Below are 25,045 nucleotides of genomic sequence, written 5' to 3' on the forward strand. Positions count from 1 at the left end.
AAGAATGAATATAATTTAGTTTTTAATGACGGGCCATCATTATGAACAAGTTATTGTGTTCTATTTTAATAGTTACTCTCAGGCACTATTGAGATTTCTAGGGCTATAGTCTATATTCCTATATTAAATGATCATTGACAATACATTTTGACTAATGCTTTTGTAGGTTTTTTTCAATTGTCTATCATTGATTCACGCTTAATCTGCCTCAAACTGCTCTTGTTCTAATTGAAAGCATATACTACTTGTAAGAATCGTATCTTAACAAAAAGAAATTGGTTCCATGTAAGGCCTATGTCTACTTTAAAGTATGACAATATCCACATGTGGACTATGCCTTCTTTTTTCTTCTTTCTAATATATTTTATTGATTATGCTATTACAGTTGTCCCATTTCCCCCCCTTCATTCCACTCCACAATGCACCCTCCCCACCATTTCCCCCTTTAGTTTATGTCCATGTGTCTCAAGTTCTTTAGATTCTATATTTCCCATACTATTCTTGCCCTCCTGTCTATTTTCTACCTACCGTCTATGCTACTTATTCTCTGTACCTTCTCCCCCCTTCTCCTCCTCCCACTTCCCTGCTGCTAACCCTCCATGTGATCTCCATTTCTATGGTTCCACTCCTGATCTAGCTGTCCTCTTAGTTTGCTTTTGTTTTAGGTCTAGTTGTTAATAACTGTGAGTTTGCTGTCCTTTCACTGTTCATATTTTTTATCTTCTTTTTCTTAGATAAGTCCCTTTAACATTTCATATAATGAGGGCTTGGTGATGATGGACTCCTTCAATTTGACCTTATCTGAGAGGCACTTTATCTGTCCTTCCACTCTAAATGAAAGCTTTGCTGGATAGAGCAATCTTGGATGTAGATCTTTGGATTTCATGACTTGGAATACTTCTTTCCAGCCCCTTCTTGCCTGTAAGGTCTCTTTGGAGAAATCAGCTGACAGTCTGATGGGAAGTCCTTTGTAGGTGACTGTCCCCTTATCTCTTGCTGCTTCTAGGATTCTCTCCATTTTAATCTTGGCTAATGTAATTATGATGTACCTTGGTGTGTTCCTTCTTGGGTCGAATTTCTTTGGGACTCTCTGAGCTTCCTGGCATGGACTACGCCTTCTGTCTAGGTTCCTTTTTTATTCTCTGCCTGATTCTGGGTTAATTTTCCTTCAATATATAATGTATCATTTTTTTTCTTTTTCTACAGAGTCTGGTAAATGATAGGAAAGTTTTATTATTGTTCAGTCCCCTCAGTTTTCTTATAATATTCTTCCCAAATTCATAAAAAACACTAAACTCTATTTTATCTTTAACGTTTAGAATCTTTCAAAAGATTTTGGTATCTTCTGTAATATAAAAAAAAATGATGAAGCTCAAGAGTTTCAGCCTTAAGCACCTCAAAGATTTAAATTCAAATTTTCCAAACTTTTGTCAGTGGAAGGAGGTAAAAATAACTATAATGCAGTAAATAGAAGACAATACAAACTTACTCGGGGCTTTGTAAAATTTTTATACTTAAAATGTTATTCTTATTTGAATAAGTGTGTGATATAGAACTCAAAAAAGTTTAAGGCAAATTATAAAAGCCACACTACAAAGCTCTAACTATATAGAAGGATCTGTCACCTAATTTAACTCTTGCTTGAAGCTCACTCCATGCTGGGAATATACAACATTAATTCTCTGCCTAATGTAAAAATACCAAACAACCCTTTTCCCTTTTTACTGAATCATGCTTTGGAGAAAAAGAGTTTTTAAAATACTGTATTTTATGAAAGTTTCTCTGATGGGAATGAAAGTATGCCAAATTGCACTAAGTAGAAATAGTGAATACTATTAATAGGAGTTAAAATCCAGTTCTTAGTTGAGCAGAGCAGTTATTAAATGTGAAAAAATTCCCCAAAGCAAGACTTACTACAGATAAATGAAAATGCATTCTCAGACAATTCAGAGACTACAACCACTAAATCAGTGAAGCTTTATCTTACCAGTCATATATTATTCTGGTTCACATTTCCTGTCATCTAGTCTTATTTTCTCACTATTATTTTGACATATCAGTTAATGTTTGATTCTTCATAAAGTCCATGTTACCTGCACTTCTACTCCCAAACAACATATAAACATGTAAGTGAAAAGTGTCTAGAGTGCATGGTGACTTCTGAATAAACACTGCTGGAAAATGAGTAAATATTTTATTAAAAAAACAAAAACACAGAGCTAGTCCAATGCCTATTAAAATTAGTAATTTATCCCCATGGTTGGGGACAGAATCTTAAGATCTTTAAGTGAATTTCTTGAGGTTGAGAACTGTATTTCAATGTCTAAATTCATATCAAATTAGAGGAACATATGAAGGCTAAACTAATTGAAATGAAGGGAAATGCACAGGAAACCAACAGTGATGGAAAGGAAACTGGTACTCAAATCAAGGGAGTGGACCAGAAGGAAGAAAAAAATGACCAAACAGAAAAACGTAAAGTTACAAGAATTCAAAAAAATGAGGAGAGGCTTAGGAACCTCCAGGACATCTTGAAACGTTCCAACATCCAAATTATAGGGGTGCCAGAAGGGGAAGAGGAACAGCCACAAGTGGAAAACTTATTTGAACAAATAATAAAGGAGAACTTCCCCAGTCTGGCAAAGGAAATAGACTTACAGGAAGTCCAGGAAGCTCAGAGAGTCCCAAAGAAATTCGACCCAAGAAGGAACACACCAAGGTACATCATAATTACATTAGCCAAGATTAAAATGGAGAGAATCCTAGAAGCAGCAAGAGATAAGGGGACAGTCACCTACAAAGGACTTCCCATCAGACTGTCAGCTGATTTCTCCAAAGAGACCTTACAGGCAAGAAGGGGCTGGAAAGAAGTATTCCAAGTCATGAAATCCAAAGATCTACATCCAAGATTGCTCTATCCAGCAAAGCTTTCATTTAGAATGGAAGGACAGATAAAGTGCTTCTCAGATAAGGTCAAATTGAAGGAGTCCGTCACCACCAAGCCCTTATTATATGAAATGTTAAAGGGACTTATCTAAGAAAAAGAAGATAAAAAATATGAACAGTGAAAGGACAGCAAACTCACAGTTATTAACAACTAGACCTAAAACAAAAGCAAACTAAGAGGATAGCTAGATCAGGAGTGGAACCATAGAAATGGAGATCACATGGGGGGTTAGCAAAAGGGAAGTGGGAGGAGGAGAAGGGGGGAGAAGGTACAGAGAATAAGTAGCATAGACGGTAGGTAGAAAATAGATAGGGGGAGGGCAAGAATGGTAGGGGAAATATAGAATCTAAAGAACTTGAGACACATGGGCATAAACTAAAGGGGGGAGTGGTGGGGGCGGGTGTGTGCAGGGTGGACGGGAATGAAGTGGGGGGAATGGGACAACTGTAATGGTATAATCAATAAAATATATTTAAAAAAAAATAAATCCATACCAAGTTCCTGGTAGTACATACAGTACACAAAAGACATTGAGGAAATATTTTTCTAACGAATAAGACTAAAATTTCTAACTAAAACAGGTAAAGAAACTTATTTCATTGTTGTGCAGAGTTTCCAAACGGTCATTTTAATTTTTTAAAAAGCTTTAAGTATGACCATTTAAAAACAATGTGATCCCTCTCCACTGCTGAGATAGTTTTCAGTTTTGTTAATCAGTAAGTCATTTACCAGAAGACCTAGAATAAGAAAATAATATGCATACTGATGCAACTGCCAAAGTTTAAATAATACTAATTCTAAGGACAATTTAGAGAGTACTGCAACCCTTCCTACAACTAAAGCCATTAAATAAAGTTAATTAGGGCATATTTAGGACTTTGAATATATCTAAGGTTTCTTACACACTGTAGTAAAATAGATTTTGTAGTTTAACCACCTAACCATAAAATAATTTTGATATAATGCCTCACTGTGAGTAAATAGAATGTGGAATAGGAAAAAATCCCATAATTCTTCACTATAATAGAGTAAAATTTCTTTGTTACAGGTGTTAGGAAATAAGATTAATGTATAATTATTTATTTTCCTCATATCAAACTTTTACCATATGCAATTATGTCTTTTTGGGTCCATTTAAATTCACATATGAAGTGAAATTTTATGTATAATTTGACTGTATTTCCCACTTATCTTCTTTCCCCATTGCTTATTATATCATTGCTTTTAAAAATATATTAGATTACCTTTCTAAAAACGAATAAAGAATATATTTATACAACCATATTTTTTGTAACTTCTTCCTTCCCTAAGGAAGGTAAAAGGTAAATGGTAAACGAACTTAAGGGAGGTCATAAACCATAATGGATTGAAGAGAGTTGAGATGGATCTGAAGTTAAGGTCAAGAATAGTTTTTTAACTATCTGATGGAATCATAAAGGGTAAAGGTTAACACTGACATGCAGAAGTTCAATCAAATATGGACATGAATTAGGAGTATATGATGCAATACAATATTCTCAATTACAGGATCTGATATTTGATTTCATTGATTTCCACATAATTTTCAAAACATTAACATAATAAATTGGCAACAGCAGAAAAATTAGAGACTAGGGCCCCTGCCAAAACACATACTTAAAGCAGGGTTTTGCAATAACCACAAATACATGTTTGAGGCCAGATAATCCATTGTTACAAAGGGCTATCACATGCATTATAGAATCATTATAACGCAGTATATATTTAGCAGCATCATTGGCCTCTAAGCATTAAATGCCATTACCACCTCTTCAACTATGACAACAAAAAAGTCTCCAAGGGTAGAGAGTGGGGGTAAAAAACCATCTCTGACTGATAACCACTGGCTTGTAAAAAACTCTGTGATAAAAAATGGGGTGTCACCATCTCTGATTTTTGCTTCTGACGTCTTAAATGTTTTGTTAGCTAATGTAGACTTTGGTTAGGCAGGAGCATTATTATTATGAATTTAAAGTATCTGAAGAACATAATAAAGATTAGTTTCATTCACTACTCAAAACTCCTTTCCAATTCTTTTAAACATTCCTTTACATATTGTAATCATTACACACATGTTATTTTGTACGTTGTTAAAAATTTAACATCTCAGCCCTGAGTGGTGTGGCTCAGTTGGTTGGGTGTCATCCTACAAAGGAAAAGGTTGCCAGTTTGATTCCTGGTCAGGACATATGCTTAGGTTGTGGATTTGGTTCTGGTTGGGACACATGTGAGAGGCAACCAATCGATGTTTCTCTCCCTCTCTTTCTAACTCCCTCCCCCTCTATCTGTAAATCAATCAATCAATCAATCAATCAAATTAACAAAAATTAACATTTCACAAATATTTCCATGTAGTAACAATGATACACAAATATTTTATTTTACTAGCTATGTGATATACCATTGTGTTAATATTACTGTTTGGTTAGTCATCTCTCTACTGATGGACACACAAGCTTCTTTCAAATTTCTACTATATGAGGTAGTGTGCACAATACACTGTTGTGTCAATTACTTTTTGCAGAGGAGAGGGTGGGGTTATAAAATGGGGATAATAAATGTTAAACCCCAAATAGGACTACAGGATTAAAGAGCACAGACAGTTGTATAGCTTTTCTTTCTTTTTTAAAAATTTGTGTAGATTCTTTTTTTTAACTGATATAGAGAAAGAATTGGAGAGACAAAGAGAAAAACATTGATTTGTTGTTTCTCTCACATATGCATTCATGAGTTGTTTCTTGTATGTGCCCTGACTGGGGATCAAACTTATAACCTTGACACATTAGGACAATGCTCCAACCAACTGAGCTACTCAGCCAGGGACCTATAGCATGTCTTATACACTGATTATGTTACTCAGAAATATTTGAAGTCTATTTTAAATCCTGCTCAGTGCTGAAGTGCTTAATTGCTGAAAGATGTATTAGAAATACATAGTCTTACATTTTAATTTTAGTTTATCTATTTGCCAAGACTATCATTTGTCATAATATAATCCAAACAAGATTTCTTATGGACAGCATCTTTTTTGTTTTTTGCCGAATGTTGACTTTTCCTTTTACCCAATCTCTATACAGATCTTTTGTTATTAAAAAAGATGGAACCCTTTTTGAAACTATAAACTATGATTTAAAATGTAAGGAAACAAAGCTGATAGGACAAGGGTCACATAAAAATTCAGAAATATAACCACTTCTGTATAAGCTTGGCAAAATCTTCAAATTTTGATTATTTAGAAAGCAATAATGTCTAATAAATTTCAAATACAATAGGACCAGACAAATTTGTTAATACCTTTGTTCTATCTTTCTGGAAAATTAATAATTTCCTAGATAGAAAAGAAAATTTTCCAAATAATTAAGCAAAATGCAAATTATATCTCCTGACTAAAACCAGAGAAATAATAATAAAATGTTATAACTTCTCATAACATTTAGCTTTAGCTCACTAAAGAATCCTATGATCTAAATACTAATAAGAAGGAGAAAATCAAAGGACTTTGTCAAAACTATAAACCTCTATTCATGTCAACCAGTTGTTTCACTTTAAACAAATCTAGGTAGATAATTAGGTATAGCACTACATGATATATAGAATACTGAGCCTTTTTCAAAAAAGCCCTTAAATTAAATAATGGGATCAAGTGAACTAGAGCAAACTCAAGAAATTTAAAACATTTTTCTCTCCTTACTTTATTAACCATAAATAAAAGTAGTTGTCTTGCAGAAATGAGTAGATCTATCTAGATTTTGAAAGACTATACATCTTGCAACACAATGGATAGCTCAATGGCAAAGCTTCTAAGTAGTTAAGAAAGCTTTTAAATTTTTTTCTTCAAATTTATTTATTTTTAATGATGTCAGAGAGAGAAGAAAGGGGAGGGGGTGGAGGAGGGAGTGACAGAGGAAGGGAAGGAAGGAGAGGGGGAGAGAGACACACTGACTTGTTACACTTATTTATGCAATCATTGGTTGATTGTTGTATGTGCCCTGACAGGTGATCAAACCCACAACCTTGGCATATCAGGATAACACTCTAACCAACTGAACAACTTGGCTAATGAAGAAAGTATTTTTTAATGAACTGTTGAGCTAGGTAAGGAAATGGATAATTTTTCCTGGTTGCTTTGGTATGGAAAACTCTGGAAAGGCCATGCAGAGAGGCTCCATAAAGCAGCCATGTGTTTACATGAATCCATGTTACATCCTCTCTCACATATATAATTTCTATCTTTAGTAATGGCATTTGACAACTGAATGTTTATAAAGAATATATCTTGTTTGTTATTGAAGCCATCATTGAAAATAGGGAAGTCAATGATAATTTGTTGACTCTAAATACTATTTTAGTTTTGGCAGTGATATCCTCTTATGAAGATCAATATTAATACTTAATTTGTCTGGTAATAGTGAAGAAAGACCACAGGCAAGGAATGCGTCAAAATGGTTATAATGATCATGTTCATGCATTTCATCAATAAGAAAGTCCCTCAGGTCCTTACCATGAACCCACTTCCAATAAATATCATTACTTGTTTTGTAATCCATAACATACATCAGGCATGGAAAGAACAATACATGGACACATATAAGAAATGACAGGATGACAACAAAAAGACAGATTAAAGGCAAAAATAGAAACATAACCTTTCATAATACACAGCATAAAGGCCTTTTGGTGAATGTTTAGAATTACTGATATTAACAGATTTTTAGGGTTTCAGTACAATTATGGATATTCATAACGACCCTTGAGTCATCAAGAAAGGGTTAAATTGTGTTGAAAATAGTACAAGGAGAAAGAGAAGTTTTTCATTAAATGATGAATTTCAGTTATGTAGAAAATTCAGTTATGCAGAACACCTATTCCAGATGATGCCAGACAAATAAACTAATATTCAATATTGACATAAACATTATTCAATAAAGTTAATTCTTGCAACTAGTATCTATCACACTCAGTATTAGCTTTTGTTAAAAAAAAAAGGGATGATATTGAGATGTCAACTTTTACTGTCTATTTCCCAATTCAGTGGTTGGGAACAAGCTGTTTATGAAAATCTTTTAGGCAGTTTAAAATAAAGGGAAATAGCCCATATATTAGTAACCTCGATAAGATTATCCCAAGTACAATACCAAGAATTTCTATTTCTTGAAGAGCAGAAATCATATTTATATATAAAAAAATCCTCATCCGAGAACATGCTTGCAAGATTTTAGAGAGAGAGGAAGGAAGGGAGAGAGAGAGAAAGAGAAACATTGATTGGCTGCCTCCTATATGTGCCCTGACTGGGGGCCAAACACTCAACTCAGGCTTGTGCCCTAACCAAGAATCAAATCCATGACCCTTTCGTACAGGACAACACTCCAACCAACTAAGCCACACCAGCAAGGGATAAAAATTGTATTTAAAAACTGATACGCAAATACCAGGAGTCATGGACAAGTTAAAAATTTTAGAGACACAAAAGTTTAGAGACAAAAAATCTAATTAATCAAACCCTATGCATTATTTAAATCTTTCTGATAAACATGTCCCCAAAGAATAGAGTGTGAAGTATTTGTAATTTATGCTTTTTTCACTTTTCTACTTGTTCCTGTGAAAGAAAGCATTATGTTTATACCTCATAATATCATAGAGAAGTGGGGTAGACAGCCTTACAGAAAAACTCTAGGACGGCCCTGGCAGGGTAGCTCAGTTGGCTGGAGCATTGTTCCATACATAAAAAGACTGTGGTTGATCTGCAATCAGGGCATATACCTAGATTATGGTTTCCATCCATGGTCAGGACATGTACAGGAGGCAACTGATCAATGTTTCCCTCTCACATCAATGATTTTCTCTCTCTCTCAAATCAATAAAAAACGTCATCAGGTGAGGATTAAAAAAAAAAAAGAAAAACTCCAGCATGTGTGAAGTCTTTTTCTCTTATAATACATGACATAAGTACATAAATCAATTATGCTTCAAACTATCCATTAAAAACAAACTGCTAACTGATAATACGGGAACAAATTAAGATGCATACATTCTGTTTAACTGCAACATGTTACAGTTAGCAGTTAGCAAAACCAATTAGCAAATTAACTTTACAAAATTCTGCTTAGAGTCATGAAGAATAGACAATGCAATAAAAATAAACATCTTCTGCAAAAACCCTCCAAAATAGCAACTATAAATAACATCTTGATTAAAAGACTGTTTCCTCCTATTACAGAACACCAGTCCTTTATGAGCATATAATGTGAAATATATTTTTTAAAACTTTGGCTGAGGAGAAAATAGTCTAATATAAATGTTTTCTGTGAAATATATCATAGAAATAAATTTTAAAGCTCTTGATATTATACCAAAAGTATGTGTGTATATATCTGAAAACATTAGAATCTAATAAAGATGTAAATCACTTTTAATGAAATAGTTTTATAATATACCATTTTCTGCATTCTCAGATTATATGTCAAACATAATGTATTCTTGTTAATTGATGATTATCACTACAAACACTACTCAATCTATTAGATTGTAGCAATATTCTCAGGGGCATCACATGAGTGACTCCTGAAATGCTTAAAGCTGTTTTACTCCTATACTAAATAGCCTTAGAAAGTTGTAATTTTATGATACTTCAGTCTCCTGTTTTCAGAGTGCTATCAATGTCTTTTCTAAACAGCACATAAAATGACCACTACAAACCTGGTAATACAAAGCTTGCTGTGTCACTAATCTTATTTTATACATAATTTTAGATTAACAGGTTCTGAACAAAGACCTAAAAAATGGTTTCATGACATTCCTAAGGGATAAAACAAAGGGACTTTTAAAAAAAAGATGACTGATTTTTCTTAATGCTTAAAACCTTCCCAATTTACTAATTGGTATGTAACTGTTTTTCAAATCTGTGATAAAACCAAACTATGAATGCCACTTAAATGGGTATTACTGATTTAATAAATAACATAATTGAGTGTTTTACCAAGTACTGAGTGAATAAATATAACACATGCCCCTGTACTGTATTCTCTCAAAAACAATAAAAAAAGGTAAAGATTAATTGTGAATTTAGAAAATATACTGAAAGTTAAAAAAAGATCTTTAGCTGACAAAAGTTAATAAAAAAGACATTATTTTTAGGCATGTATCAAAAACATCTGGGGCAAGATTAAACAATTTATATGTTATTAATGTCATAGCTAGTTGAAATTTTATGTTACTAAGCAATAAATTTCTGTTGAAAGCATATAATTATTAAGCATATCTGCAAGGTAAGCATTACCCAAAAAACTACCAGTCAGAAAACAACCAACTAGTATACTGGGAAATATATAAAATTACACCTGACATAAACCAGGCAAACAAAATTAATTTACTTGCTCTGGTATAATTTTTATCTATTAAAAATGAAAACTAGACCACACAGAAGATACAAAAGAAACAATGTTTCTATTATTCATTGCAAATTTTTATGTCATTCAGGAGAACAAGATAAAAAAGGCTTTAGAAAAAAGCAGGAATAAATTTTTATGCTGACAATAATAGATAGAACTTTTGGATCAACACCTACCGATTTTTTTCTACTGTTTTCCAGATCTTTGAGTTCATTCTCGATTTTTGTGATTAAGTCCCTGAGTTCATCAAGATTAGTGCAAATAAGCTAAAATAAAACACAAAAACACAGCTTGATAACACATAATATAAAACACCCAAAATGTGGTAACAGAAGTTGTTTTTAACACACACTGAATTCACAATTATTTGTAATAGCTAAAACCAAAGAAAGTTCTGCAGTTTATACTGGAAAAGATATTTGTTATGATGTATGAACTTCAGGCTTAGTACAAAAATAGCTAGAATTTCAACATTGGTGGTTTCATCCCACATTCCTACCTCTCAGCTTGCTTTATAATACAGGTACTTTCTTAACATTCTTAACTTTCAGCCCAGAATGACAAAGATCTGGAAACTCACCCTACATCTCACAGGTTGCTGAATCACCTTTTAAGAAATACTTCATTAGGCAGTCTCAGAGTAGGTGAACAAATGCACCCCTGGAAAACTGTCATTATATCTTTGATCTGGTTTGCTAACTATACAATTAAACAAGCTGTTATTATTGCTGTTGAGATTGCTAATAAAGAAGGACATCAACTACATGTGAAATACTCAAAGATCTAAATGAAACTCTTGATATGATCTTGGTAGTCTTTAGTAAGACCATCTCCACACATTTCCTTTCAATAATTGGGTGGCTTATTTTATTTCACCTTGGTAATGTTGGAAAATGGCCAAAATAACTGTTATTTAGTTATTAATAATCAAACTAGTTTGGCTTAATTTCTAAAGGCTTAAACAGCAAACCTTTTGTTCTTGTCAGCAACAAGAACAAAATATTAGTCACTACATTTTAATTCTTGTAAAACTATACTGTTTTTCCAATTAGTTTAATATATTTAACTTATTTCCTAAAATAATTTAAGCTCGTATTTTAAAACAAAACTGTTTTAGAGCAATGAAAGTCTGGCTGTAATGTTTATGCTATGTGATGGTTTTTAAAACATACTGTACTTACAAAGCTATGAATTCACTATTAATTTTTATCAGCTCATGTTTGTTACATTCATTAGTTTCTGTGTAAGGTATTGTTTTTCTAAAAGGCATACTTTGTTTTAAAAGAAAACAGACAAACAAAAATGACAAAAAGAAAAGTAGGTTGCAACAAGATCATTCTGGTAGTGACTGAGTGACAAAAATGGGAGACAAGGAGACCCTTAAAGTTCCTTTGATATAAGGCTGAACCGTAAGAAATTGCTTATATGACTTTAATGAACAAAAATGGCAATACAGTTCAACCTAGTAAGACTAAGGAAAACTCATCACAGGTATTGTAAACTATGAGTATTTGCCATTATCAGAAATACTAGAAATATGTATGTATGTTCAAACTCACGGAACTGACAATGCAGGTGAGATTATATATTTAAATAATTCAATTACAAAGAAGAAAACAGTACACAATATATTAGCAGGACAGTGCAACTAATATTCATTACAAACTACACATTCCCATTTGCCAAATCTAGAGTGGTAGCAGAAAAGCTGACAGTCAAGCAGTCGAGTGGCTAACTATGTAAGTGCCTCTAGAACTGAATAATGTCTTCCTTTTTATTATACCTATAAAGCCTCAAAACAATGTTGGCCCTACACCAGGTTTTTACAAAGTATTCAGTGGAAACTAAACTTCCCACTGTATATGCAGCTACAACTGCCATGTCAAATTTGCCCCAAAGCTTGCAGATGGTTACCTCATTGAATTGGTGAGGTAGTTAATATCATGGCAGATTTCTCATTTGTACATATGGCAAAGCTCGGAAGAATTTTCATTTGCATCTTAGCTGTCTCATTATACAAAGAATAAGGGTATATTTTGTATGTAGTTTTTAGAAACTTACAGTAATGATGAAAACATATATCCCTACAACTAAACACACCCTAAAAAAGTAAATACCTTTTAATTAACAATTAGTCATAAGGTCAACTAAAATTTATATTCCACTTAAAGGAATAATTAACAGTTCTGACATCAAACCATGAATGATTTTCACAGCCTAAGAGCTATATAAAATAATACTTTCAAGTGGCGTAACCAGTTATTTAGCTGTACTAAATCAGTGCTTCTCAAGCTTTAATTTAATGTGCATAAGAATCACCTGGGAATCTTGTTAAAATACAGCTTTTGATTTAGTAGGTCTGAAGTTGGACCTAGGATTCTGCATTTCTAGCAAGTTCCCAGGTGTGGTCTGCAGATCGTATTTTGAGCAGTAAGGTACTAAATGACTATGAATTACAAATATGCATGGCTATTGAAACCTCAGGTCCTAAGGAGCTAATGAGTATGGAAATTCAGAAAGATAAATTGCCAAATGGAACAGAATACTGAATTAAATGAACAATAATAAGTCAAATGTTTCTTAAATTAACTGACATGACTTTTGAACATAAATTTTGTTGAATTTGGGAGTCAAAATATTTTAGCAATATTTACTTTTACATTATCTTGAAATGATTTAATATTTACATAATATATACTCTTTACATATTAATATATCTTTCTACATAAATTTGTAATACATACCTAAAACAGGGTTAACTATGAACAATTTATACTCTTTATACATTAATATGTACCTCTCTCTACATAAATTTATAATACATACCTAAAAAGAATCAGAAAATTCTTTTATAGGAACATAATTTCACTTTTGGTACTAATACTGAAACAAAATATAATTTGATTTATATGCCAACTCTGTCACATATACCCTCTATTTCCTCTCCTTTACAAAGTAAGGTACATGTGACATTTAAACTGAACTCAACTCCAAATGGTGCTTTTAAAAATAGAATCAATCTAATAAGTAAAGTTCTCCTTAATAAGGAGAACAGGTGCAGTTTTTGAATGAGGCAAAACACCTTATTAAAAACTTCTTCTCATTACCTTGAATTTGAAAAACATATCTGAGACTCAGGGCCTCAGGGGTGAAAAGGAAAGCTCCACGGCAGCTCAGATTACAACTGGATCACTTTGCCAACGCTCATGAGAGAGGGGTTTTCAGTCTCACTGTACAGGTTATAAGAAGTGTTATCCCCCAAGAAGAACCTCTTTAAAATAGTCACAATCTCCCCTCAAGTTAACCTTTCACTTGATACAACCCATGACAGAGCCATGAGCTAGAAGAAACCAAAAATACGTAATTTGGTCCAAACCTTGGCCTAGTTTAGAAAGGTGTATCTCCAATTCATATACATGCTAATTAAAAGAGAGTTACTAACCTAAGAAAACACACTGGTAGAGAAAAACCACAGAATTTAGGATTCATCCTTCTCCCACTATATCAGGTTCTTCAAGGGGTCTTTCTAAACAAAACTAACTGAAAATGTATTACAGTTTTGGGATTTAGTTTATACCTAACCTTTCACTTCTATTAAATTGTAAATATTAAAGGTCCTGTCTTCAACTGAAGCAGAAATGCTTGTATCTAATGGAGAAATCCTGTAGAAATCAAAAGAACTCCATGAGCATATCTCAAAAATTATAAAATAATTCATTTCTTACTTCATTACTACTTCAAGCTAGAAATTTTGCCCTTTGGGTATAAATTCAATATGTACTTTGTTCTAAAAAGGACATAAGGTAGCATAAAATAAAACTATATAGTAAATTAAAAAGCAAAGGGATACAATGTAAATGTCAAAATTAATAGATCCAGATGAAATGCATCATGTTCACTCTCTTTCTAATAAAAAATTCTATAATTTATATGCAAACTGTAAGCAGATCACTAAATGCAGGGTGCAAATTCAAAATTTATATTGTATTTAAACTAAAATGTTAAAACTATGAGGACAGGAAAATTCCTTCTCACTTTTTATGGTCACCATACCAGTAATGCATACTCCAAAACTTGCAAATAAGGATATGTGTGACACGAAAATAAGTCTGGTTAACAAAGTTAAAATATTTTTTACTGCTATATGATTAAAAACCCATGTTTCTCTCAATGCACTATATATTTAAAAATTAAAAGATATTTTCATTTTGGAAATACGTAAGAGGTAGCAATTCAAAATAATAATGCAATCAAAAGGTCCTTAACATAGTGAAGTAGTTACATTGATTTTAACTTTGGTCCAAATTTGTTACATTGAGAGTAGTACTTACTTCATATTGCTAAGTTTCTTTATTGGTTAAATGGAGAAACATAGTGTTTTTTTTAGAGGTTTACTAAAGGATTAGTAAATTTATGCTTACATTTGAAAGCAATACTCTAAGTCTTAGCAGGTGAATTCTGGATTCCCTCTGTGAGGCAGCCTTTATGATAATTGACACATATAGAACAGGAGCAAGTATGCATTACATCAAAAATTCTGATTACCAATGAAAAGCAGAGTCATGGTAACTAAGGCTCTGAAATTATTTTATTTTATTTATTTTTAAAGATTTTATTTATTTATTTTCAGAGAGAGGAGAAGGGAGGGAGAAGCGGTGGGAGAGAGACATTGATGTGGGAGAGAAACATCAGTCTGTTGCCCCTTACATGCCCCCAACTGGGGGCCTGTCCTCACAACCAGGCATGTGTCCTGACAGGGAATTGAACGAGCAACCTTTCAGTTCAAAGCCTGCACTCAATCCACTGAGCCACACCAGCCAGAGCTCTGAAATTATTTTAAAAAACTCATCTTATTGAGATTTGTCACACTAAGTTTTAAAAATACTTTCTATGACTTTGTTATAATTATGTACAAAAAGAGAATTCATGTCTTAGATTTCTCTCTCAAATATTAAATAAATTAAAATAAAAAGCTTGGTAAAAATTAATTTTATTAACAAAACTGATGTCACTTCTCAGTCAAATCAATCTTTCTTATAAAACTGGTAAAGAAAAACAACTAAATTACTCAATTTGACAAAGTCATAAGTAACTGTTAAATGTGACATAAAAGTTTAAATCAATATGCTAAGTACTAAAAATGAGTATTTCCCAATTTCTTGCAACTATTTTTGATTAGAAATATTTGACAAGTACACCTATAGACCAACTGTGTAACTCAGTGTATCACTAAGCATAAGTTTTTCCTCTGGTTAAATATAATGATGAGAATATTGTTTTTTTTTCACTTTTCAAATTTTTATAGGCTTAATCATGAGATTTCATGATTTATGAAACATGGCCAAATATAAGATTTATTTCAAGGCCTTAAGTAGCTGGAAAAAGTGGTGAATTTCTAATAATACAAACTCTTAATCAATTCTTAACTTATTTTCCTATAATGGTATTTTTTGTCTGAAGCATCCAGCATGCTCATTTGAAAAATAATACAGATAGATAAAATAGTAAGCTCTATCATTTAATCCTCACAAGAACCCTTTGAGATAGGTATTATTATTACCCACTGTACAGATGAGGAATTGAAATCATAAAGATGTTCAGTAACTTACCTAAGTTTACAGAGTTAGTGGTAAAGTTGGCACTCAAACCAGTATGGTTTCAGAATCCATATACTTAACCACTATAGAGATTAGTGGTACCCACCTACACCCACTGAATCAAGGATGGAGCCCAGGTATTTTCATTCTTAATAAAGGTATCAGACTATTTTTATACTATCTAAAGTTTTAGAACCACTGAAATTACTTAGGAAAAAGTGACACAGATACTGTTAGTCCCTTTACAGTATATAGAATAAAATAAATCCAATTTACCATTTGAATAAATAACCTACAAGTATATACTTTAAGTAGGGAGGGGATGATTATTTTCTTAAACTAAGGTACAGATATTAGGTGTGTAATATATAAATAAACCTGGACTCTTCTGGAAGCAAAGAGGCAGACAAGTTTAATTTCTAGCTTAGTTGAAGTCAAAAGTAGGATTCTCTTTATTCATTAGGATTTTTTTAAAAGTCATAATTTAATCCCTGGATGTTTCTCTCTAAGCACGTTTACTGACATTTTAAAGACGACCCGTCCTTTGGCAAACAGGTCAGGTTTTGTAAGAGTGATCTACTATCCATCCACCAACAGTTTCATTATTTTAAGCAGTAAAGCATTTTTAGAATTAATATGATGAAGTAAATCTTCCAGCTAAACATTTCTATAAAGTGTTTTAATACTAGAAATGTGATACTTAAAACATTTATAAAATAAATAATCCGCAGAATCTGAGGTGCTAAATGTTACAATGTTAAGTGTTTTTGCAAAGGAAATAAACTCACTTCTTTAGTATATAGGGTTCGGCAGCAATAATGACTGCTTGAGTGTGGTTGGTAGGGTATGTGAATGTCTTGCATGAGATGGAAAGCAACTCGAACATTTTACTTAAAGTGTCATATGGTATGCTTGAGTGTGTTATTGTTATGTTACAGAATTACATGCCTATGATTTTTGTAAAAAAAGATTTTGTAATAAAAATGGGGCGTTATTTGTGTCAGACCCCGTATAATAATCAGTTTTCTTACATGTGGGGGACTTCTGAGTAATTAAGGAAACAAACTTTACATAAAGTTATGTTGAGAAGCAAAACTTTGCATGTTAACAACAAAGGTTACAGGTGACTAGTACTATCTACTATTCTTTGCTTATTTGAAGCAAATGACCTATTTTCTGGGAAACAGGTGTCAAGTTTATGACTAATACCATGGTTTTCAAATTGTAAACTAGGCACAAGAACCACTGTTGTCATAGTCTATTTCCCATCTTTAGCCCCTCTCCTCCACCACCTCACTCCCCCACACACATCTAAGAACCAGGAAAAAGTCTTTCTTTGCTCTCTCTCCTCCTTCCTCCCTCCCTCCTTCCTTTACTGATTTATTTACAACAGCATAATGTAACAAAACATGTCCTTTTGACCTTAAGTTTCTGAGAGCAGTAAGCAAATGGTCAGTAACTGACTAAAGCATCACTTAAGACTGCTTTTTTCAAACTTTTTCCTCACAACCCATGGTCAGAAATACATTTTACATTGCATTCCAGTGAGACACACACACATACACACGCACACATGACTGAAAAGTTTCATGAAACAGTATTATTACTATCCTGGACAGACTCTTAGAATTTTTTTCTATTTTAACTTTGTTAGCTTATAAAAGAAATGCTGGTCATGCAATCCACTAAACTGATTTCATGATTCATTAATGAATACCGCCTGCTTATTTTAAAACAATGTATGACAGTTATTACATACAAAAGTCCACCCACTAAGATACAAATGGAGACAAATATCAGCATCAGGCCAGATCTGTTCTTAGATATATAGTCCCAGGACAAATACTTTGAGGGATTGAGGGAAAAAAAATGAGTGGGATAAATAGCAAAGACTAGCATGACATCAGTGGAAGAATGATGATATACTATTATACAATAGCAGTAAATATGTATAAGCAATGGTAAAAAGGCCTCTAAGTAAATAGTAAATACACATTTTTTACTGAATATGATGGAACCAAGTTTACTTTATATTTAAAAAATCATCCTAAGAAAATCATCCTAAAAATCATCCTAGAATATAAATACTCTATTTTAAAATACTAAAAGAAAATCATGTTTATTTTCTTTCACTGTTCATTTAAAAATATTAAATTTTTATGGATTAGTAACTTTCAAAGAAACATTCCCAAAAGTAGGATTTTTACTGAAAAACAGATGTTTATAATTTTGGATATATGTAACTGTCAAACTCACACTACATACTCTCAACATTTTCATAGTTATTACTCCTTCATTTTCTTTTTTAACTTGAATTGACTCGCAGAAACTTATTTTAACATCATTTTTATTTTTTTGCAATGAAGTATTAGGTTATAAAACTTTTGGAACTGGTCTGGATACACTAATACAAAGAAATTTTTAAAGAAACAATTATTTGTTGAAGAAAACACATCTTTTATAAAATAGAAGATAAAATATTAGAGTAAGATTCTGCTTATTCTGTCTCAGCGTCAAACAAAAACTCTTCATATAACCATATGGAAGTCATATAATTACTTTTTTCTTTTTGCAGAAATGTTTAAAGACTATTGAATTAACCTTTAGTTAACATTCTCTCTAAAGTTTATATTTAGCAAAGAGTTAAAAGAATTATATTTCAAATTAACAACTTTACCATTTCTAGAGTGCCAAAATAAATAAAAATGGATACTGAGGCAATATTTCCATGTACATATATAATTTGCTCTTGGGAGACTTTTATTTACACATTTACTTTTACATATATTTCTATTAAAACTACTTCTGCGAAACAGTTTTTTACTCTCAGAGACAAGGGGGGTAAAACAAATTTGAAATACTAGCAAATTACCTCATAAGTACCAGCTATGCCTGCAGTTGCAGGGAAAAGTCACATTTGGAAACATTTCACTGAAAGTACGTGTGTGCTACAGAGAAATTTAGCCAATTTCTTGGTGAACAATACAAACACCGACACAAAAATTAAACTAAAAAATGTTGAGAGAAAACTGAAACTCTTACCTGAAATTCTGGTACAGCAGATGACTTCGTGACAGTTTTCCTCTTCTTTGTGATTGCTTTTTTAGATATGGATTTTTTTCCTTTCAAGATTAAAAGAGAAAAGCTTCATAATGCTGTTATAGCCCTTCGTTAGCAAAAAAAAAATTACACAGAACCTTGAAAGTTAAATTATAACAGATGGATTCTAGTGAGTCAAATAAAAATGATGAATCAAAACAAGCCCTAGTAAAAGCAAACATTAAACTGTAACCACCTGTAACAGACATATTAACAAGTGCTGTTTTCCTTATACAAGAAAAACTATCACAATCTTGAATGTGTTGCACAGTATCAGTCTATTGCCATAAGGTTTGGCAAAAAAAAATGTCACATTATTGTAACTCAGTTAAAATCTAAATCACAACTTAAAATGAGGTTATGTAAGGGGAAAAACCCTTACGTTTAAGAATAACTTTTGTACTCAGGAGCCTGCATAGAATTATACTCTGAAGACTATATATAATCCAATGTAAAAATACTCTCAATAGCTCAGGAAACAATGTCTTTCTATCCCTTTAGTTCTGCATTCACCTCATCTCTGCTCAAGGGCTGCCTTTGGCAGTATTCAGTACCCAGTTTTAAAACAAAGTAAACATCTTCCTTTAAAGTGCACCTAATCATTTGTGCAATCAAAAAGTACTGGGAAAAATAAATCTATATTTTAAAAAAAATCATATTCATAGCATATACTGAAGTATATTTAATCTGTATTTTACCTGACAAAAGAGAAATATACATGCATATAACTTCTACTTTTAGTAAGAATCACACTGAAGTAAATGTTTTCTTCCCATCTGCAATTAGCAAAATCAACTAATAAGCTGGTTGTTAATTATTCGACAAACATGAGATATACAGCAAATACAATTCATGAAAATAACAAAGAATTATAAAGTGGAAACCCTGTTTCCTCAAGGAGTTTACAATCTCTGTAAGTGAATAAGGAATTGACTGGAAATATTTAGAAGTTAACTTTAGCTTACAATCATTTGTAAGCTAAAATCAACTTAAAGGTTACTATTTTTTCAAAAAGGAAAATGAGTAAGTACATAATTAACTTTGCTCTACATACACATATATTGCTCCTTTTAAAACATTTTCCTATACAGACAAGATCTTTTTGCATAAAGTCTATTTCTTTTTTAAGAATTAAAATTTATGGGGATACTTGTTAAAAGGATCGTACAAGTTTCCAGCACATATTTCTATGATACATAATCTCTATACTACATTGTGTGCCCACCACTCAAAGTTACATCATCTTCTGTCACCATATAACTGGACCCCTTTACTCTTTACTGCCTCCTCACCCTCTTTCCTTTGGTAACCACCATACTGTTGTCTATGTCCATGAGTTTTATCTCTCACATGAGTGAAATCATATGATTCTTAGCTTTTTCTGACTTAATTCACTTAGCATAATATTCTCAAGGTCCATCCTTGTTGTTGCAAATGGCAGTATTACATTTTTTTCTTATGGCTGAGTAGCATTCTATAGTATATATGTACCAGATCTTCTTTATCCAATCCTCTATCAAAGAACATTTTGGTTGTTTCCAAGTCTTGGCCAATGTGAATAATACAATGAACATAGAGGTGCACATATCTTTGTGAATAAATGTTTCAGAGATTTCTGGGTAGATACCCAGAAGAGGGACTGTGGGCTCATATGGTGACTCTATTCTTAATGTTTTGAGGAACCACCATACTGTTTTCCATAGGGGCTGTACCAGTTTACATTCACATCTGCAGAGAAGGAGGGTCCCTTTTCTCCACCTCTTCAACACTTATCATGTCTTGTTGACATTCTAACAGATGTGAGGCAGTATCTCATTGTAGTTTTACTCTGCATTTACCTAAACAGCTAGTTTAGGTAAAACAGCTAGTGAAGTTTAACATCTTTTCACATATGTGAGGTCTGTCCAGAAAAAGTCAAGCCACTGTTAACATGAGACAGTTTGTGTGACATCTTTGTAACCTGGTAGCCAAGGAGAGTGGACTGGAATGTGCATGTACGAACAATGGCAATTTCACTGTACTAGTCTGTGAGGGCAGTAGATGCCATTGAGAGAGCATGTGTACTGTGCAGCCATGGCATTCAAAATGACTGAGTAGATCCACAAATCTGCATTAAATTTTGCATTAGGTTTGAACATTCCTCTGTGGAAACTATTCAGATGATTCAGAGGGCTACAGCTATGGGTAACTGGAGATTGGCAGCTTCATCACAATAACACATCTGTTCATGCTTCACATCTTGTGCAGTTTTTTGGTGCACATCTTGTGCAGTTTTTAGTTCCAAAACTAAAATCCTTTGAAAGGGAAGAGACTTCAGACCATTGATAAGATACAGGAAAATACAACAGGGCATCTGATGGCGACTGGGAGAACTGAGTGAAGTCTCAAGGTGCCTACTTTGAAAGGGACTGAGTTATCATTGTCCTATGTACGATGTTTCTTGTACCTTCAACAAATGTCTCTATTTTTCATATTACATGACTGGATGCCTTCCGGACAGACATTGTATGTTGGCTGTTTGTATGTCCTTTTGGGAGAGATGTCTATTCAGGTCCTCTGCTCATTTAATTGGATTGTTTGGTGTTAAGCTGTATGAATTCTTTATGTATTTTGAATAGTAACCCGTCAGAAGTGTTGTTTGCAAATATCATATCCCATTTGCTTGGCTGCCTTTTTGTTTGGTTTTGTTTGATTTTGCTGTGTAGAATCCTTTTAGTTACATATAGTCCCATTCATTTATTTTTCCCTGTACTTCCTTGCCTTTGGGGTCAAATTCATAAAATTTTCTGTAAGGTCAAGGTCCATAAATTTATTACCTATGTTTTCTTTTATGCAATTTACTGTCTCACATCTTACATTGAGGTTTTTGCTCCACTTTGAATTAATTATTGTACATGGAGACAAACTAGTCTAATTTTTTTGTATGTGGCTTTCCAATTTTCTTGGCACCATTTATTAAAGAGGATTTCTCTTTTCCACAGGGTTTTTGGTACCTATGTCAAAAACTATTTGCCCATACACATGTGGTTTTATTTCTGAGCTCTCAGTTCTTTTCTATTGGTCTATGTGTCTGGTTTTCTGTCAATACCATGCTGTTCTGATTATCATAGCTATGTAGTGTAATTTGAAGTCAGGTAGTGTGATACCTCCAGCTTTATTTTTTCTCAGGATTACTTTTGCTATTCATGGTCTTTTTGGTTCCATACAAATATTAAGATTTTTTTTTGTTCTACTTCTTTAAAAAGTGACATTGGGATTTTGGTGCGGAATGCACTGTATCAGTATATGGCTTTGGGTAATATGGCCATTTTAACTATGTTGATTCTTCTAATCCATGAATATGGAATATCTTTCCATTTCACTGTACCTTTTTCAATCTCTTTTAATAATACTTTGTAGCTTTTAGTATGTACATCGTTTACACACTGTGTTTATTCCTAAGTATTTTATCCTTTTGGGTTCCAATTGCAAACAGAATTATTTTCATTTCTTTCTCTGAAGTTTCATTGTTAGTATATAGAAAAACACTATGTACTAGTGTTTTGATTTTGTACCCTGCTACTTTACCATACTTGTTTCTAATAGTATTTTTGGTGGAGTCTTCAGGATTTTCTATATACAGAATCATGTCATCTGCAGAGTGATGCTTTTACTTCTTTCTCCCCAATTTGGATGGTTTTTATTTCTTTCCCAGGCCTGGTTATTCTGGCTAGGACTTCATAACCATGCTGACTAAGAGTGATGAGAGTGGCCTCCATGTCTTATTCCTGATTTTAGAGGAAAGGATTTCAGTTTTTCACCATTGAGTATGATATTGCCTGAGTATCTGTCATACATTGGTTTTTATTATGTTGAGGTACTTTTCTTTTATTTCCATTTTATTGAGTGTTTTAGTCACAATGGATGTTGTACCTTATCAAATGTTTTTTCTGCATCTATTGAAAAAAATCATATGATTTTTATCCTTTGTTTTGTTAATGTGGTATAGTGCACTGATTGATTTGTGTATGCTGAACCATTCTTGTGCCCCTGAATGAATCCCACTTGACCATGCTATATTTTTTAATGTATTGTTGTATTCGATTTGCTAGCATTTTAAGATTTTGCATCAGTATTAATCAGATATTGATCTGCATTTCTCTGTGCTACCCTTGCCAGATTTTGGTATCAATGTTATGTTGGCCTCATAACATGTACTAGGAAGTATTGCCTCTTCTTCAATTTTTTGGACGAGTTTGAGGATAGGTATCACGTCTCTGAATGTTTGGTAAAATATACTAGTAAAACCATCTGGTCCTAAACTTTTGTTTTGGGGGAGGTCTGTGATGGTTGTTTCAATTTCCTCACTGAAAACAGTCAATTTGATTGCAACATTTTATTCAACTTATAGGCACAAGGCACAATTCCAGTTTACAAAATACTTGCATTTTCTTTTGTATTCTTCTTTAATCAATTCACAGAACGCTGATACAGGTAACTTCTAATTCAATAAAATGCATATACTATGCTTGAACTGCAAATTTTGAGTCATTGAGGTTCACATGGGTTTTATTGTCTGGTTCTAATAACTATCAACCTGCTTTCACTTGTATTTGTTTTTAATTAAATTACAATAAGCTAACATAATTTTTTATTTGCTTCTGTGCTTACGCAGTAGCTATATACCGGAACTAACTCCTATAAAAAATAGGTAAGTGGATGGGGTGTTTAACAAGCAACATTCAGGGAAAAGTGATTAAATTCTTGGTATCTCTAAAATGTAGCTAGTAATTACTGATTTTTTCTAAACAGTGCAATAGGCACCTCTCAAGGGACTCATGGATTTCAAAGCCAGGATGCCTTTCCTCCATATGCCACCTTTACTATTATTTAAACTTCACGAGAAGACTTAATATCCTTACTGATCTAAAGCTGGGAAGGCTATAAAACACCAATTTGAAGGAAATGAAATCTTTCAGCTCCTCCTTTCCCCACCCTCAACTCCAGCACTACTATAACTAGCTTTTTAAAATTACTTTATTTTGTGTTTATTTATCAGCATAACAGAGGTCACCCTTGAATTCTCAATGAATTTCATACTGTTGCCATACAAGTACTAAACTGAGGTAATGAATTCTCAGTTAATTCTAGCAGCCACACTATTAAAATGAATTAGGAAGCTGAGGTGGTAAGTAAATTAAGTCAAGAGAAAGACCAATACCATTTGATATAACTTATATGTGGAGTCTGAAGAAAAACAAATAAAACAGAAACAGACTCATAAATACAGAGAACATAGTGATGGTTGAGTGAAGGAAGGGAGATTAGGGGACTGGGTCAAAAAGGTGGAGGAAACAAGCACAAATTGCTAGTTACAGAATAGTCACAGAGATGTAAATTACAGGATAGGGAATATAGTCAATAATAGCACAGTAACTATAAATGGGGCCAGGTGGGTACTGGAAATATTGGGGGGACCACTCTGTAAAGTACATGATTGACTATCTGTACCTCTAAAACTAATATAGAATAATATTAAATGTAAAGTGTAATTGGAAAAAAAAGAATCTGAGGTGGTTACTGGGCATTTTCTTTCACCATATCATTGGATACTTAAATGTTATTAAGTAACTGCAAGTAGTACTGCATAGTGCTTTTAAGCTTGAGTTTTGGAACTAAACTACCTGAGTTTGAATACCAGCTGTAACAACCTACTAGCTGGAAGACCCTGAGCCACTGCTTTATTTTCCCACGCTGTTTCTTCATCTGTAATACAGGGATAATAATATTATCTGCTTTGTGAGAATTAAATGAGTTAAAACATGTAAAGAGTTTAGACTACTGGCAGACACAGTAGGTGATCGATAAATGTCAATTATCTACCACAGCTATGATGTTAAGAGTCTAAACAAAATATTTATAACAACCTTTTTCAAACTTGTATTAACATATGCATTTATTTTAGTTCTTGCTCATTCCCTCTTTCTACCACTACTTTGTACATGTATCAGTTATTG

General features: G+C 32.9%; 1 protein-coding gene across 4 annotated transcripts in view; it reads right to left on the reverse strand.

Moving 5' to 3' along the window:
* BRD10 (bromodomain containing 10) overlaps positions 1-25,045 on the reverse strand; it is a 140,627-nt gene that overhangs the window by 35,295 nt on the left and 80,287 nt on the right. For 3 of the 4 annotated variants that reach the window (XM_037036343.1, XM_037036342.1, XM_037036341.1), the window contains exons 4-5: positions 18,993-19,072; positions 10,530-10,619 (exon numbers count right to left, since the gene is read on the reverse strand). In XM_037036343.1, coding sequence (XP_036892238.1) covers positions 10,530-10,619; positions 18,993-19,072 — 170 coding nt within the window. The remainder of the gene's footprint in view (positions 1-10,529; positions 10,620-18,992; positions 19,073-25,045) is intronic. The other variant, XM_037036344.1, reaches the window with a different exon arrangement.

Source organism: Sturnira hondurensis, unplaced genomic scaffold (genome assembly GCF_014824575.4).
Source record: "Sturnira hondurensis isolate 20B ecotype Veracruz unplaced genomic scaffold, ASM1482457v3 Scaffold0022824, whole genome shotgun sequence".
Taxonomy (NCBI): Eukaryota; Metazoa; Chordata; class Mammalia; order Chiroptera; family Phyllostomidae; genus Sturnira; species Sturnira hondurensis.